Below are 17085 nucleotides of genomic sequence, written 5' to 3' on the forward strand. Positions count from 1 at the left end.
ATGTGGAATCTCCACGCAGTCCTGTGGTGCTTTCTGGGAGCCCTAAGTGGTGCTTGTTTGCTGTACTGGCACATGCTCTATTAAAAGTGCTGTCTGTTTAGCCCTTCCACCTTCAATTGTGTTTTCTTCTTTTTCTCAAAATATTTCCACAACTGGGTGACTGATGATGCCTGTAAAATAGGGACCCATCAGTAAAGTAATCAGCAGGCTCACCCCTGGACACTACTGTTTTTCTAGCAGCACTAGCAGTAAGACCCCTTCTCTGCAGCAAAGTCATCTATCCTTAGACTTAATTTAATATTTTTCGTATGTAACGCCAATTGCCAGTTGTGCCTAAGCCTCAGTGTAGCTTCAGGCATTACATTTTTTTTTATCTTTATATTTCAGTCTTTTTTAAACCTGTTTGATCTAATCAAAGTCACACAGGTGATCTTCAGCAAGGAGACAAAACATTTCATCATCTTTATAGTCATAGTATAAAATGAAAATGTGTCTAAATGCTCGGTGTAATTAAAGTTTCCCTGCAAAATACCCTGCACCATTTACACAGTGAACTAAAGCAAGTCCAAGCTCTGAGTGAAAAGTGCCACATACAGTAAAGTGATGGGGCAACCAGACTTCTTTAGAAATAGTGGTGTGTCAAAAATAAAGTATTTTTGTTAAATTGTGTGGATGCGAATTCTTCTATGTATGTGTGCCATCTCAACCCTGCACTAGGTGTGTGTTTCAAATTTGCATTAGTGCTCTATAGACTACCATTGCAAGCTGCTAGGAGGCACTTTTTTTTTTGTTTATAAATAACGATTATGTGGTCCCAGGGTCAATACTGTAAATGTATCCATTTTTTAAATGTACAGAATATAGCATTTAAATCAGTAACCTCTCTAAATCATCTATCTTTATTAAGTATTACTGTTAAATGTTCATTTTTTACTTATTGACTTATAATTGAGTTACTTTTTCAAAAGTGATGAAGAATGTTCTAGTTTGCCCACTCAGAAAGACACAAAAAGGGAAACTGCAGGTATAAATGTGGAACACAACGGACCCCTGACTTTACAGGTATGTATTTTTGGAGTATTTAAATGACCACTTTTTAGCTTGCTATGCTGAACACTTCACGTTTTGCAATTTACAGGATTACAGAAGTTTTGAGATAGTCAAGTAAAAAATTATTTTTCTATTTAGACGCTGTTAGCTCGAGGTTATCACATGGAGTGGCAGCCATAATAAAAATAAGTTGGCAAAATTTGTCAAATAATAAGTCGTTTCCAACAGCCAATTTTCTGAGTATCTTTTATACATTTGTTTTATGACAAAGTATGTAAAGTCAGAGTTTTATCTCTTATATGCATGCTCTTCAAGTTTTATCAGTAAAGGAAGGAAATGCAAACACGTTTAAGTCATCTTTGTACCACATTTTAAGTATTTTTGTCTGAGGTTTTCTTTGTTTTTTCCTGTTTGTGCTTACGCATTTGCATTATCAGTTTTTGTGCAGAAAAAAATCACTGCTATTCTTTACCTAATGCCTGAAGAGATTATATGAAGTTTAATTTAGTAAATAAAGCCAAACACTACAAGGTGTAAAGAGAGGATTTTGTTACTTAACTTGAAGTTGAAGGAGCCAACACTGATCTGTCCAGTCTGAAGTTCAGTATGGCAGATCCAATACAAACTTTGCAAATTAAAATTTGGGTTGGTTTACCTCTTATGCTGACACTTAAATGTCTTTTTATGTATGCAGCTTATGCAGAAAGATGAATCGTGTCCAAGTGCGGCTGAAGGTACTGTATGACCTAATTAGCAAAACATTTAAGTGAATGTGCCACCTCAGTTGTCTGCTCAGCATTGAAAATTTACAAAAACCTTAATTAAAAATAGTCATTTGTTTGACTACACACAGATGAGTGATAATTAATGGCTGAGGCATAATTTCAAAGTAGTACAGTAGATAACAAAAACCCCACAAGTTCTGCATAGTAAAGGTTTTATTCTAACTATATGCAGCCATGGTTTCCCTACTGCCCCATGTCCCAGTAGAACAAAACTAAACCGTCACGAATCTGTACATGGGTGGTTTTGGAATCAAATTAATGTAGAAAACAATGACTACGGTATAGTAAATTAGCTTGCGGAATTTGCCAAGGATAGCAAAATTCAAAAAGAATTAGGCAAACACTTTGCACTATAATGCAAGTGTTAAGATTATCTGTTTCTGGTGTTATGTTCATGCCTTAATATTTTTATTCATTTGCATTTGTTAGATCTTAACAAGGAAAACTGTTCAAGTGAAGTTTGGTTTGATGCTCTTGAGCATCTTGAAGGTTTAGATGACCCAGCCCACGTGGAGGCAGTGGACATAAAGGGTATGTAGCAGTGTTCCCTATTCATTTCTGTATTTTGTAAGATGAATGAAAAAATATGCAGTACTTTGGAAATGACGTGTATATTTTTACACTAAAGCAAAACTATAACACTGCAGTTTCCACAATGAAGAGATGTGTTTTATAATGATATTCAATGTCCATTCTAGTGTGGCAAATGAAACACATTCTTTTTTTATCATATTTAAAGTAGTTAACAAATAAAAAAATGCCATTTTTTGTGAGGGTTAAGGAGATAGATTGGTTCTCCAATTTATTACTAATTTATACAGATGTTCATTGGATAGCATATTAACTACTTGCATTACAGTATGTTATGGAAGCTGAGGTATGGTAGACTGAAAGACCATGAAGCAGGTAATTAAAGTGATCCGCATAGTCACTGGAGCTTCATCACCATCTGTAATGGATGATGAATACATTACATACTGACAGTTCACAGGCTATGAGATGGTCACATTCAGGACAAATTTAGGAATCCCTTATTCGGATGAGTATTAATACATTTTTAGGGGTGAGTTCAATGCATCTTTGTAGTGGTCCGTTTATTAGCAGCTAAGCATGAAGGTCTGGGCATGTTAGTTAAGGCATTCGAGACATTCATATGGGCAGTCTTGGGCCCTGTTACCATTCCACATAGCCAGTGACTTTCAAAAGAAACCAATAATCTGTTGAGTAAATTTTGAAAATATACTATATATACATACACATCTGTCCTATTTACAGTTTGAACCAGTTGCAATTTAGGTCATTTGTCACTAGGTAAAGAAATTTTTTTTGGATACTTTTTTTATCGTGCTATCAGATCACCTGTAAACATGCACCTAACATGAAAGGTACCAAATAACCTCTTAGAATATATTTTTTAAATAAAGTATAGAGAGGTGTCAAAACCAGCTATGCAGTTGTCACCTGTAGCCTCTTACCTCTCACACATGTGTATTGTACTGTCTGTCTGTCAGCAGGCTTCTCACTGACTTACTGGGACTGTCTTTTGTTTTCACCCTTTACTTTAACCCAGTTTATCACCAAAAGAGGGCTTTACAAAGTCCCCTTTGTACCTGTTAAGGAGAGCTAAACTGGAAAAGGAGTAATAAAGTGTAGCGCTCAGCCATATTGGTACCAGATATAAGCAATACAAAGAATAGCACAACCAGGGTGGGTTCATGCAGTCCTCATTCAGTCCTAGGTGACGTTTCACGGATGGTTCAGTTAGATATTTTATATAATTACTAGGGGGTTCCCCTCTGCTCGCTTCGCTCGCCAGCCACTTCGCGTCTCTGCCACTGGCGTTGTGAAGAGTGGAGCTGAAACCTACTCTTTGTGTTTTTATTTCCGGCCCTGGGCATGATTAAATCTTTTGGCACAAGTCCCGTCTCGCGAGATGTGAGTTCTTGATATTTTTTAGTTTATAATTTAAAAACGGAGTAAGAATCTGATAATCTAACAACATCACATTAACGGTCGATAAATTCTGAAAAGAATACCATATATATGTAGGTTTTAAAATAAGCCCGATTTAAAGCGTGACCAAAAACATGACATAAAAACGTCACCATTGCACATTTAGGCTTAGGATTTTAAATATATATAGAATAGATATATACACACACACATCTATACCAACCAGCCACAATATTAAAACCACTGCCAGATTAACAATATATTGAATGTTATTCACTTTTAAGTGGCACCCATCAAGCTGTGGGACATTTTAGGCAGCAAGTGAATAGTCAGTTTTTAAAGGTAATCTTTTGGAACCATGAAAAATGGACATGTGTAATTACCTAAGTGACTTTGTCGGGCCAAGTTGTGATGGCTAGACAGCTGGGGCAGAGCATCTCCAAAACAATGGGTGTTGCAATAGTGTCCCTGGTCCTAGAAAGGACAACCGGTGAACCTGCAACAGAGTTCTAGTAGCCAAGGCTCAATGTGCATGGAGAGCGAAAGCTAAGCCAACTGGTCCAAATCCCACAGAACAGCTACTGTAGCACAAATTGTTGAAAAATATGATGCTTACCATTAGAGAAAGATGTCAGAACACAAAGTGCATCGCAGCTTGCTGTGTATCAGGTTGTGTAGCCGCAGATTGATGAAAGAGCCCATGTTTGACCCCTGCCCACTGCCAAAAGCACTTACAATGGGCATGTGGGCATCAGAAGTGGACCATGGAGCAATGGAAGAAAGTAGCCTAGTCTGATGAATCGCATTTTCTTTCAGAACATGTGGATGGCCAGGTGCACGTCTCTTCATGGCAATGGCATTCTTCAGCAGGATAGTGTGCCCTGCTCCCCTGCAAAAGATTCTCGGAGTGGTCTGAGAAATGTTACATAGAAATTCAAGGCATTTACTTAATCTCCAAATTAACCAAATCTCAGTCCAATCAAGCATTTGTGGGATGTGCTAGAAAAAACAAGTCTGATCTATGGAGGTGCCACCTTAGAACTTGCAGAATTTAAAGGATCTGCTGTTAAGGTCTTGATGCCAAATACTACAGAATATCTTCAGTGGTCTTGCAGAGTCCATGCCTTGATGGGTCAGATCTGTTTTGCTGGCACGAGGGGAACCTACACAATACTAGGCAGGTGGGTTTTAATGTTGTGGGTGATTGAGTGGGGTGTGTGTATGTGTACATACTCAATTGAAAAATGAGAAGAGAGAATTCTTGGTAGAAAAAGCTCATTTGCGTGTGTCCCTTTTTGCAAATGTGCTAAGGTCTTTGCCAAAGCTTCAGTCTAGAAAGTCTAGTAAACAGTAGTCATTCTTCTCCCACCCCACCCACTCACCAAAATGAAGTGCATATACCTGGCCATTTAGTAGCAGAGCAGTGAACTTCTTTAAAAAAAACAAAACGCCAGAATGTTACTAAATCGTTATCACACATGCGAAGGTCAGTTCCTATGGGAATAAAAACCTTCCCTTTCTAACTTCACAAAATACTCCATATTCTGCTTTGCCTTTCAGCTTTCTCAGAATTCACTACACTTCTGTTTAGCTTGTCAAGACTTTCAGGCTTTGGTCTGTCACTTGAAATCTATCAATTGAAATTCTAATAAATCCTCCACACAGACATTAATACTGAAAGTTTGTCTGATGCACAGCAAAGGTTTGAGAATTGTTTACACTGTATTTTAAGTACTGTGTTGGCATTATTCATGTGCTTTCATGATTTTTGTAAGTTTCTTGTATATGTATTTTCATCAGTATTAGTTTTTTTGACAGAATGTGAAGTGGATACATGTGTGGACAGAGATGGCCTACAAGACTTTATCTGTGTGGAAGGTGTTCCTGAGACATTGTCTAAGGTAATTGTGTGTATGTGTGGTGTTCATCTTCATTTGAAGTAGATGGTTTAGAAAAATATTTATAAATTCCTATTTAACCAGTTTTTCTCATTCCTATTTGATCTACGTAACATCTGAAGATGATATTGCTTTATTTCAGTTCTAAAGTATTTAAAAGAGGAAAACATATTCCTTGTGATATTTGGTTAAGCAAAGAATACAAATGGTTTTGATACAGGTAAGGGTGAAAAAAACATTTAAAAGAAATTCATCAGATTATTAATTTGGGACTGTGATGAAAGAGACAAACATATACTCATGCATAGTATACGCCAACAATTGGGACCAGCTGTTTTGGAATACATGTTAAATTGGCCGTATATCAGTCACAAAGTGTACAAGTCATTACAAATGAGGTACTGTGGACCATTGGTACGCTTACTTTAACTACCAGTTCTGAGTAGCACAAACTGATCTTTGAGTCTCTGCAGCCACACACTAGGTGCTTAAATGGAGCGGTGCAGGACAAATGCATATATAGTAGGTACCTAGAGCAGCACAGATTTAAAAAGAAAAAAGGGTGGTGGAGGGGGGCTTAACAGGACCTGTGAAAAAATTTTAGTGACAGATTTGTTACTAATTATGAGGAGTGTCTATCTTCTTGAAAGAAAAAAGTGTGATCCATCTGCACAGGTTGAAAACAAAAAAGATGTTCCAGCTGCATGAACCACAGCTCCAGAACTGTGCTGCGTGACATGACCAATCGGTGTACTCTCAAGACTGGAACACTGAGCGTGATCATTTTTTTTCTTGTTGTTAGTTTGTGGCAATTTGTTGGTTGCAACATCAGTATAGAAAGGAAGACCAAGCAGACGGCCAAAAGAATGGGTATTTCTGCAGCTCCGCCACCGCTTCTATGCAGAGTGCATCATTGACTGTGCTACCGCAAGAACATGATGAACAAAAGGCATGTGGCCTCCAGTGGCAGGTTTTGGCAATTTCTAGAACATAATTACCCTACTGTTTTTTTTTTTGGCCCCTGACCATAAATAAGAATGGCCATAGCTTCGTTGGCCATAAATGTCCATATAAGTGGTGTGTGTAAATGAATGAAAAATATTTTAACACGTGTAAAATAAAATCCCAGCATTAGGTTTTTTTGTCCGCCCTCACTGCCGAGCATTAATAAACTAGTGTATATTTCTTTAAAATAAATAAGCAATTTCTTAAAGTACTAGACTGCAATACCTTTTTAACATTTGCTGTTTATGGCCAGTTTTAAAACCATGTTGAAAACCAGGAACTGCTGTATTTAAATGTTAAATTAACAACCTAACAAGCCTTTTCCTGTAAATTGTAGATTTCTGCTAAACTCATTCCAGTTTCTAAATAATAATTTTTTTAAATTTTATTTTATATAGAAAGACCTGATGGTATTATTTGAAAAGTTCAACGCCTCTGAGGTTTTGATGACTAAAGCTTCATGTAATTCAAGGTAACTATTAAACAGTGTACAAAAATGCACTGTATGTGATACATTTCTGATCACAAAGGTTGTCATTTGCATAGAGTGCTTTAGTACATAGTACAGTAGCATTCAGCCCATTTCAAAGCATTTAAATTTTGCTGGGTTGAAAGTGATATTTAACACATCTTTCAATCAGGACTTTGTTACAAATTTTAATACTTAAAATTGTAATTGTTAGCCAGCAGGTAATTTGAGTATTTAAATATTGTAGTATCTCTGATTTGTTAGATGAAACACTTTACTGTTTCCATATATGTAACAATAACAGATTTGACCAGGAGGAAGTTAGGTTTGTTGGACGCAAAGGCCGGTTCTGGCATTCATTGGAAAAGAAAGCAGTCTTTAATAGGGCTTACTCATTCCTATGTCCATTCTCGCCAACACATATATTAATTGTTTTAAATTTAATAAAGCATAATTTCAGCCAGGCTTTTTTCTCATGAAAGAATACTGCATATTTTTATAAAAAGTATGTTTTACTTAGGTTCCTATGTATCAAAACCTTTAATCTCATTCATGCCATACTGTAATTATAGGGAGGTAGGAGTCAATACCAAAATAAAAGCCAAGAAAATGCTAACTGGGATAGGCCCACGTAAAGACACAATTGAAGAGCTCAGTTCCAAAATCAGCTAAGTACAAAAGCTAAATTTTGGAGATAAATAGGAAAATCTGGGTCCGTAAGCAGATTTTGAAACTAAATCCCTAAAACTATAGCGCTACACTGTTGCAGTTGGCAGGTTTTGAAGCTCAAACATATTTTCGGCGCATGACCAACTGCATGAAAAGTCACAATCACGTGTTCACTAAATTTTACCAAAAGGTGTAATTAGCAGATTTTGGAACTCACATCTTCAATTACATCTGTCAATCTAACATTGAAAGGTGGGATCAATGCACAGTTTTCATTGAGTACTGTGGAAACATGAAGAGAATGTTCTTTGCAAAACAAAAATTAATAATGCGTGTTTTGAGCCTATGTAAGAAAGATTATACAAAAAACTAACTTCCTTCCATCAATCCATTTTCTTACCATTTGTGATCCAGTTTTAAGGTTTGCAGAACCCCAGAGCCTATCCTGGCAGTAAAAATGCAATGCAGAAATCCATCGTGGACTAGATGTCAGCCCATCCATCACATGCCACATCTGGGTACACTCCCTGACTAAGTTTAAGTTGTCGTTAAATTGAGCTGGCTTAGATGGATTGAGTGCCTGATAGACAGATTTTGACAAACCTTAAGAAAAAGTGATGGTGTGTTGGGGAACACCAGTGAATGTCTCTGTTACTGCTGTATGAACTTATCCTGCATTTTGAAAAGTCCAACTGGCTATGGCCTCAGTAGTGGAAACAGCAGTGACCAGAAGGTTGTTGGACTTGTCTTGTAAAAGCTATTCCAAGATTGGTTGGTGGCCACCAACAATAATTGGAATTGACAAGTTGAAGAAAAAGGCCTCCTGTATAATAATAGTAGTAGGGTCTCCAAATTTGATTGCGAGGGCCTGACATTCTAAAAATATTTCAGCTGCAGCTGTGATCAAAGCGTGCATGTGGGTAAAATTTAGCACGGCCGTGGAAAATCATTTTAATTCAGCTTTATGTTTGCCCTGACAAACCAGTCGGCGACTCTGTATGGGGAAAGCAGGGTGTTGCCCAAGCTATTTGCCTCAATGTTGGGGATAATTTGGCCATAATGTATAATATTGTTGAGAGGTGGAAAGATCAATTTGAGCAAGTCTACACTTGCTGAATATGCTGTTCACTGAGGAAGGCAGTGCCAGAGGCATTGTTTATTCCATCTGATTGCTGAAGGAATTTAAGACCTCAGATCTAAGAGTACTGATGTGGATTCCATCGTAGCCAATAAACAGTGGATCATCTCTTTTCACAGATGCTTGAAGTCATAGGATTTCTGCAGATTATTGTTTTCCTGTGTCATCAGAGTATGAGATGTGTGGGCATTGGACTCTGTCAAGCATTTGCCCTTCTCACCTCTCCTGATTTTGTTGGACAGCCACAGCTTAGATTTGGAAAGCTCAAGGCTACATCTCTGATAGCTGCAAATAATTGTCCTCTTGACCTTGTTAGGGTGTAATCTCCAGTGCATTCTGGAAAGGTTCTCATAGGGGGGGTCCACAGGACAAGTATTTGCTCTTCATAATTTGAGGTTAATGTCCTCTCAAGAGGAAAAAAGTTACTTGTTCTTTTGATAAGGGATGAGCAGCTGCTCCTACTAAGAGTAGTTCAAGTGCCTCAGGGTCTTTTTCATAAATGGGTAAAGGCATTTGTGAAATTGATTAATAGATTAGTGTAGCAGCAGCATTTTTGTGGAAATTGTATGTAGTGGTGAAGGGAGGGGGTTATTCATTTCAAAACAGTATAGAATGAGGATATAGGGTCTTCATTCCATGTCTCCTGTCACATTTGGGTATAATCTTGTCACAATCTAGTGTAATGTTTCCATCTGCAACAAACAAATCTTTTCATAATCCGTATTCCAGCTGGTTTGAGTAGAGTTTAACAATCAGGTTCTGTGTATGCGAACTTTTATTCATTAAATAAAACAGTAAGCAACTATTTCTAAAAGAGAGACTTTAGTTCCAAAAAAAATACTTGTGTAAAAGTGGTTTTATCCCTTCACATTACTGAAAGTGCTGCTTATGTCCTTTGTCAAAATTTGATAAATCATCTATTCAAATACTAGAGGATCTTGTGCATTTTAAAACTTTTCTTTCTGCAGTCTCAAACAGAACCTGTTTTCTTTTACTGTGAAAGTCTATTATGGCATTGCAAGGAATGGTATAAAATAAATCATCCTGGTTGTGTTTTTTCTTTAACATAAATTGTTCTATACCGTTAAAATAAATGCAGTTATCTTTTTGCAAATGTTTTTAACAAAATGTAAGAAAAAATAATATTCTATTTAAATAACAATTTTGGTTTACTTTGCTTTAGTAGGTTAGCATTCATCCGTGTCAGTGATACAAGCTTAGCAGAAACTGCAGTAACGGAAATGGATGGGAAGCGCTTGCATGGTCGAACCATTAATGTAAGCATCGTTAGAACTCTGGGATATAGGAAACACTCGGCTCTACAGAGTGAAAATGGTGACGAGTATGGAATGAGAGACAAAAGGATTTCTTCTTCCAAATATATCCATTCCTCTGGAGCAACAGTTGGTGCTAGTATGGTAATTGCATTTGCTTTATATTATTTTTTAGGATTGTCTTAGTTATGCAGGTGCAACATATGACTCTATAGTTTTATCTGGATAAAGATATACTTAATAGACAACATGGTGGTACAGTGATTTTTCCCTTAGATAGACTGCCTCTCTGTCAAAGATATTTTCTTGCTTTGCGCCCAGTGCCGCCAGGGTAGGCTGTGTCACAGCAGGTCCCTCAATTGAATTAAACAGATTTTATAATGGAAAGTTTTATTAAAGGGTAAGTTTGGTATTTTTCAAGCTGAAGCTATTTTTATAATCATGGCGTATAATTATTTGCCATGTGAAATTATGTTCTAAAGTAAAATATTTTACATATGTTTTAAGTATATCTAGCCTGCTCTTGCCTTTTATAGTGAAGATGAAGGGTCCAGGAGTTCAATGAAGAAAAACCTTAAAACTTGCAAAATGTCCCCTTTTCTACCCAAAAATATTGTTGCGTATCAATCCACATCTTGCGATTACATAGATATTGCAAAACGGCATATCCATGTCATTTTAAGAAGGAAAACAAGCAAAAAATTGTTACATTCATACATTTTAAAAGGAGAACAAGCTGTGCATTTACTCTGTCGGTTTTCTTCTTCGGTGGCATGTTTCAGCCCCAGGGTGAGAGTTCAGCCCAGTATTCCCAGATGTGTCTCCCTTTTTGCCTGCTTGTCCACATCTCCTGGGTCCTCCTCAGTTTGCTCACCCAGAGTAAGAGGCAACCTGCATGCCACTCTTTCTTTGGTCGAATATGTATCAGACCCAGCTGACATTCCCAAGAGACGTATTCAAAGTGCTCTTAAGTGTGTGTGTGTCCCTGCTGCTGCTGTTCCCGAAGCTGCTTCTGTGCCCGCTTCTCCAGGTATTGTAGACCTGCCATTCCTGTCTCTTATCTCACAGCGCCAGAATCTGAATGAGCTTTACATATTTTTACCATATATTTACAGATTGGTATGAGTGAGTGTCACTGACTTAATCAAACATGTTGTCCTAAGTCCTTTTATTATTACCGTATCCTTACCAAGAGTGACTCATAAAAAGATATTTGGGTTGTGGCACCTCAGTCTGCTCTCTTGCATACTCTGCCTTTTTAATTTTGAGTATTTTTTTACATTGTGCCCACACTCAACACACCACAGAAACTGTAGCATCCAAGGAGCTTAGATCTGAGAACTTTTCTATATACGGTATTTGTAGAGTTTTAACCAAAAGTTAATGTTATTGGCAGGCACTGTGGTGTAATGGTTAAGGCTTTGGACCTAAGACTTCAAACCCTGGGGTTGTGGGTTCAAATCCCACTACTGACACTGTGTTACACTGTAAGCAACTCACTTCACCTGCCTGTGCTCCTAGTGGAAATACAAAAGTATAACTAAATGTACCTCAAAAGAAATTGATTCTGTTTGACGCTTTAAACATTTCAGTTTAATTTATTTTTTCTGTAGCACTCTTCATTGAATGCTGACTCATAGCATTGTAACAAGTTCATATGTAAAATGCAATTATAAACTCTATTAATTATCTAATACACATAGATATAGATAGATATCTTGGAATACACAGTAAAGCAAAGTTCCAAACTAATTAACAAAATTGTAACCTAACAATATCTGTCCTTTGACATCATTGTTTAACTCATGTCATCTGACAGTGGAAAAGAAGAAAACAGTCGGTGGCATCCCTGAAGGAAATAAATCTCCGAAGAGTCCATGATTAATTATAGCAAAGAATCATAAGGCCAAGTCAGACATTGTTACTGTTCTACAGACCTAGGCCAACTGGCCACTCACACCCTCTTGGGCATTCTGCAGTTCATCTTAAACTAAGTCTAGCACAGACTTGGAGTCCTTCCATCCTCCGATTCCAAGGCTCCCAGTATCTCAATTGACTTTTTGATGGGCAGGAAAACAACTTGGAGGCAGAGTAGTGGCACAAAATGCAGGACACTGAGAAGAGAAACAATAGAGACGTGTTAACACTGCTTTACACCGTACAATCCCTCTTAACTGACCTTGCATTAACCGGCCAACAGATTAACCGGCCTGTTAGGATTAAAAAAAAAAATTATTTTGAGTTCTTTTATATTATATATGTATGCACTTCCTTCTTTTCCAGAGTGATTTCCGTTTACATATTCCTTTATGAACTTTCCACGGTGCCGCCTTCTTTCTACCTGGTGGCTCCCCTGCTTCTCCCATCGGGCTTCGCAGCAGGGGAGTCGCCCTACGTGCAGGTGCCTTCCACATTGATCCGGTAGCCCTCCAATCCCTGGCTGTGTCGGGCTCCATCAGGACCGAGACTTGGGTTCTTACCCCAGCGGCCAGGGTGCTCACGCTGGGGCAAAACCAGCCCAAAGCCTCCACGACTGCCGCTGCCTTTTGACGGCCAGTTGTCTTCAATACCAGTCACTCCAGCTCCGTGATCGCTCAGCTGGAGCGACCTCTTTCTTCAGCCCCACAGAGTTACGGTCAAACACTTCTCTGCAGGGGTTCACCTCACAGCTGCCTGTCTTTGCTCCATTGAATCTGCTCTCACTCTCCTGCACTGGCTTTCCTATTCCTGCTTCCTTCTCCATTAACCTCCCGTTCTTTCCTGTTCTCCCCCTAGCCGCCTCGCGCATCTATTTATCACAGGGACGTGTGGCGATTATTTATTTAAAAAAGTGGCCTTTTTGACTTGAGCTGTGGACCCGCTATACCACACTGTCCAGTCGTCGTACGAGAAAAAAACCTGTGCGAAATCATGGATGAAGCCTTGTGGATATGGTTTATTCAGGAATGTTGAAGAAGTACAACAGAAATAGAAATATTAGAAATATTTGTGTACATGAAAATAGGTATACGTCGGATTAACCGGCCAAAACGGCAACCGGCCATGGACCCAGTCCCGAGGTGGCCGGTTACGAGGGATTGTACTGTAATGGGTTTTTTTATACAAATGACTGACAAATACAATGTGCACAGCAAGTCAGCGGCTCTAATCATTCAAAAATGTAAAAGAGGAGATCGAAAGGTCATCGCCTATAAGCAGACTGATTGTTCCACAGTTTTGGGGCTCTGTAGCTAAAAGCTCGAGTTTCCATTGTTATTTTGTTAATCTTTAGAATCTTTAGTAGGCCGTCCTCATGAGATATTAATGCATGCTCAGATTGGCAAGTATTGGTAAGTTCTAATATGTAAGAAAGAGCCTTTCCTTTTTAATGTTTGATTCTACATGTAAGGAGGAGGATTTTGAAAGATGCCTTAAGCTTAACTGGAAGCAGGTGCAACAACAATAGTTACGTAGTTCTTGTCAGAGTTCTTCCAGCAGCAATTTGAATGGACTGAAAGCGGCATATAGCACGGTTTGAGCAGTCAACTAATGCATAGTAGTAATCAATACTATTAGATGCATTAATTTATTTCTTGGTATCTTCCATATATATAAACCACCTTAATTTTGCAATATTTTTAGCCTGAGAAAAACAGCTTAATCCTATGTTGCCGTTATGTTTACCTTGGAGCTCATATTTACAAATACACCACGCGTGGCTTTATCAAAGTATAGGACTTTTGCAAAATAGAGCAGTTAACACTGAGAACATTTTATGCAAGGAAAACAATCTTGAAATTTCTTAGCCTATCCCAAATATTTGTAAGATTCAAATATGACTTAATTTTATAATTTAGCAAGCCTTGAACCAATTATAAAGAGGTTGTGTTCTTAAGTCATTGAAATTAACTTAATCTTTTTTTCCCTTTAAACTTTAACCTGCCAGGCAGTGAAGAGGCAACGACAGAAACTTTCAGATGTATCGAGATCATTGGATGTGCTCTACACTGGTTATGAAAGTTATACTAGAATTATGAACAAGTTAGTTGAACTTCACCCAGATATTGAGCTTCAGAAGATTACTGAAACACTTGCAAGCCTAAGAAAAGAATTGAAAGGCTGCCTATATGGTTTATATTTGAGTAACATTGTGGAAATTGTATCTGCAAAATTGTACAAATCATTAGCTTGAATTTAAATTGTTCTGACTGCATTAACCATTTATCTTATTTCTGTTATTTGATAATAAGTTACTTTTGTAGTGTTAAAAAAATGAGGGGAAAAATGTAAGCACTTGAAGTTATGTCTGTATTTTTTTGCTGAATATTTTCTTTCCCCAGGTCTGAAACTTTTTTTTCTCTTTTAGTGCTGTTTACATTTGTTAAATTTCACAAATAAATCTTTTTTGTTTTCTATGCAACATCATTCATTAATTTAATTTATTTTAAGTAGTGTATTACTGGATGAGTGGGTCATCTCTTCTTTAATAGATATTAGATGCTCAGCTTTTACATACTTTAATTTACTTGGTAAGCATTTTTTTTTTTTAATTCCATAGTTAAATATTTAGTAATTTGAGTGATTTTTCTTTGACCTCAAACAAAGTGTGATATTTTTGTATAAAGTGTATATCCCTTTGTTTAGCTATTTTGAGAAAGTCTTTATCAGTGATTTGGTCATTACAGCTAAAATGTGGCAAATACAGTGCATCCGGAAAGTATTCACAGTGCATCACTTTTTCCACATTTTGTTATGTTACAGCCTTATTCCACGCGTCGGGCGTCCATTGGGCCGAAGACTCCAGGACCCTCCTGAGGTTTATCTTCCCCTTTGGGCCTGCCTTGAGTTTTCAATATGAAATAAAAAGGAAGTTAATATTAAAAGTCAAGGTTAAGTAATAATTTACAGCAAGAAAGAAAAAGCATCATTAAGGCATGACATAATCGGACAAAACAGCAAAGTATAATTATCCATAGTTATTAGACAAACTAAAAAAATTCTAGCAGAGTGTAAGAAAATAAAAAATCGGACATGAAAATAAAAACTTGAATTTCTTTTGAGAATCTTTACATCTTATTGCTTGTACCGCCCGCTAGATGGCGTTAGAGGCACATCTCAGTTTTGGTGCTCATGAAGCAGGATGTCTTCATTTGTCTCCCCCACAAGTCCCCACCTTTTATTCTTATATATATAAAAATTTATTTTTTTCTCCAAATATCCCTCCTGTGATTCTGCAGAGTACCCTAAGAGGAACTGCGTGAAAGAAAGGGTTTAATAATTAACAGCTATTAAAAAATTGAACGTTGTTAAAGTAGGCTTTAAACTGAAGATGACAGAAAGCCCTTGGCGGAGGTTAATGTGTGCTCGAGGCTTTGAAAAATTCATAACTCTTGCAACCTAAACTATAACCTTTTATAGCGCAGGTTACGTACGACTGTAACGGTTAAGGCAGTAGGTGGAGATGACGAACAAAACGAAGAAAGAAGGCGTATGTTTTATTATATTGATAGTTAAAACGGAGAGAAGTGAAATGGAATAAATGTTCAATTGTATCTTGAAGCGGTGCATGGGATTAGTTTTGGAGGTCTGGGTTTAATTCTAATCCAGGCTCTGAGTGGCATGTTTGGCCAGGAGTGTTTCAAGTATTTAAAGGTGTCGTGGGAAAGAGGGAGCGTGGAAGGCCAAAATGGAGGTAAATGGATAAAGTAAAATATCTGAAGGAAAAAGTCTGGGAAAGTGACGTAGGACTGTGCAGAATGGAGAAGGTTGATCAAGCACATCGACCCACGTTGAAGTGGGAAAAGATGAAGAGGAGGAAAAATATGTTACTAGGGTCAGCCATCTCTGACCTCCGGTGCACTCGTTCAACCTGTAATGAAGTTACCGTCGGTAGGACGTCTTGTTCCTCACAGGCACGTCGTTAGGATTTGAGTCTTACCCCCATTATGTCATATTCGGATTAATCGAATAGTTCTTGAGAGGGTCTCTGGAGCGGGTATCCCCCCTTCATCTGCGCGATCATAAATTCAGGACCGAGACGGCTGCCTCATGCCCGTTTTTAGCTATAAATCACAAAAAGATAGGGGACTTAACGATATGACTGTATTCATGTACGTTACCGAACTAAAAATCTGGGGCCAAAGTTTTAAGAAACCTCAAACACACAAAAAAAACGAAAATATTCGGGGCTCGGTACCTTTTTAACAGGCGCTTCTGAAGCAAACCCCCCCCCCCAATAAATCCCGTTATCCTGGAAATGCGGATAACCGGTTGATACTGTTTTGTCACTACAGCGTAATACTTATTAAAGGGGACGCTTGATATGCGCGACGGATCATCTCTTTACTCTTTTATTCCATTAGGGAGTTTAAATTCGATACTTTTGACGGTATATTGTAATGATGAGTGATAAAAAGCTCTTCTAGACACAGAATAGCTAACCCGGAGCAGGCTCTAGACTGCCATCTTTACTCCGCTCCACGTCGGTAACGCGATCCCCCAATTCTCTCCACAAATTGCGAACTCAATGTGAATTCTGCCGTGTATGTTACACGAATGCAGTTTGATTTTGATTTGATTTACTTTATTAATCCCTGAGAGATTGTATTGGAATCTGGGCGGCCTTTACCGCTCCGTGGGGTCCCGTTTTAAGCACCGCCGCCCTCCAAATGGCTCACTGCCTCCGTACAGTCTGCGCGTTGTCCTCGTGTGCGCGCGCGTGGGAATTCTCTACACGTCTCAACCCGGCTCGGTGTTGGTGGGTTCGAATGTGTAACCGAGTAGTGTCCCGTTTGGCTTTCTTCCCGCTCAGTACTAATGTTGTTGATACACCCCTTCGACCCTGATAGTTAGTTTAAGCGGGATG

General features: G+C 38.2%; 1 protein-coding gene across 1 annotated transcript in view; it reads left to right on the top strand.

Annotated features, from left to right (window-relative positions):
* Positions 1-14493, top strand: part of LOC114656800 (RNA-binding protein 44-like) — a 31983-nt gene extending 17490 nt beyond the window's left edge. Inside the window, exons 6-12 of the mRNA XM_051930321.1 lie at positions 969-1062; positions 1745-1784; positions 2265-2366; positions 5607-5689; positions 7090-7163; positions 10154-10385; positions 14167-14493. Coding sequence (XP_051786281.1) covers positions 969-1062; positions 1745-1784; positions 2265-2366; positions 5607-5689; positions 7090-7163; positions 10154-10385; positions 14167-14412 — 871 coding nt within the window. The 3' untranslated portion in view covers positions 14413-14493. The remainder of the gene's footprint in view (positions 1-968; positions 1063-1744; positions 1785-2264; positions 2367-5606; positions 5690-7089; positions 7164-10153; positions 10386-14166) is intronic.
* The last annotated feature ends 2592 nt before the right edge of the window (positions 14494-17085 follow it).

The sequence above is a fragment of the Erpetoichthys calabaricus genome, chromosome 8, assembly GCF_900747795.2.
Source record: "Erpetoichthys calabaricus chromosome 8, fErpCal1.3, whole genome shotgun sequence".
Taxonomy (NCBI): Eukaryota; Metazoa; Chordata; class Cladistia; order Polypteriformes; family Polypteridae; genus Erpetoichthys; species Erpetoichthys calabaricus.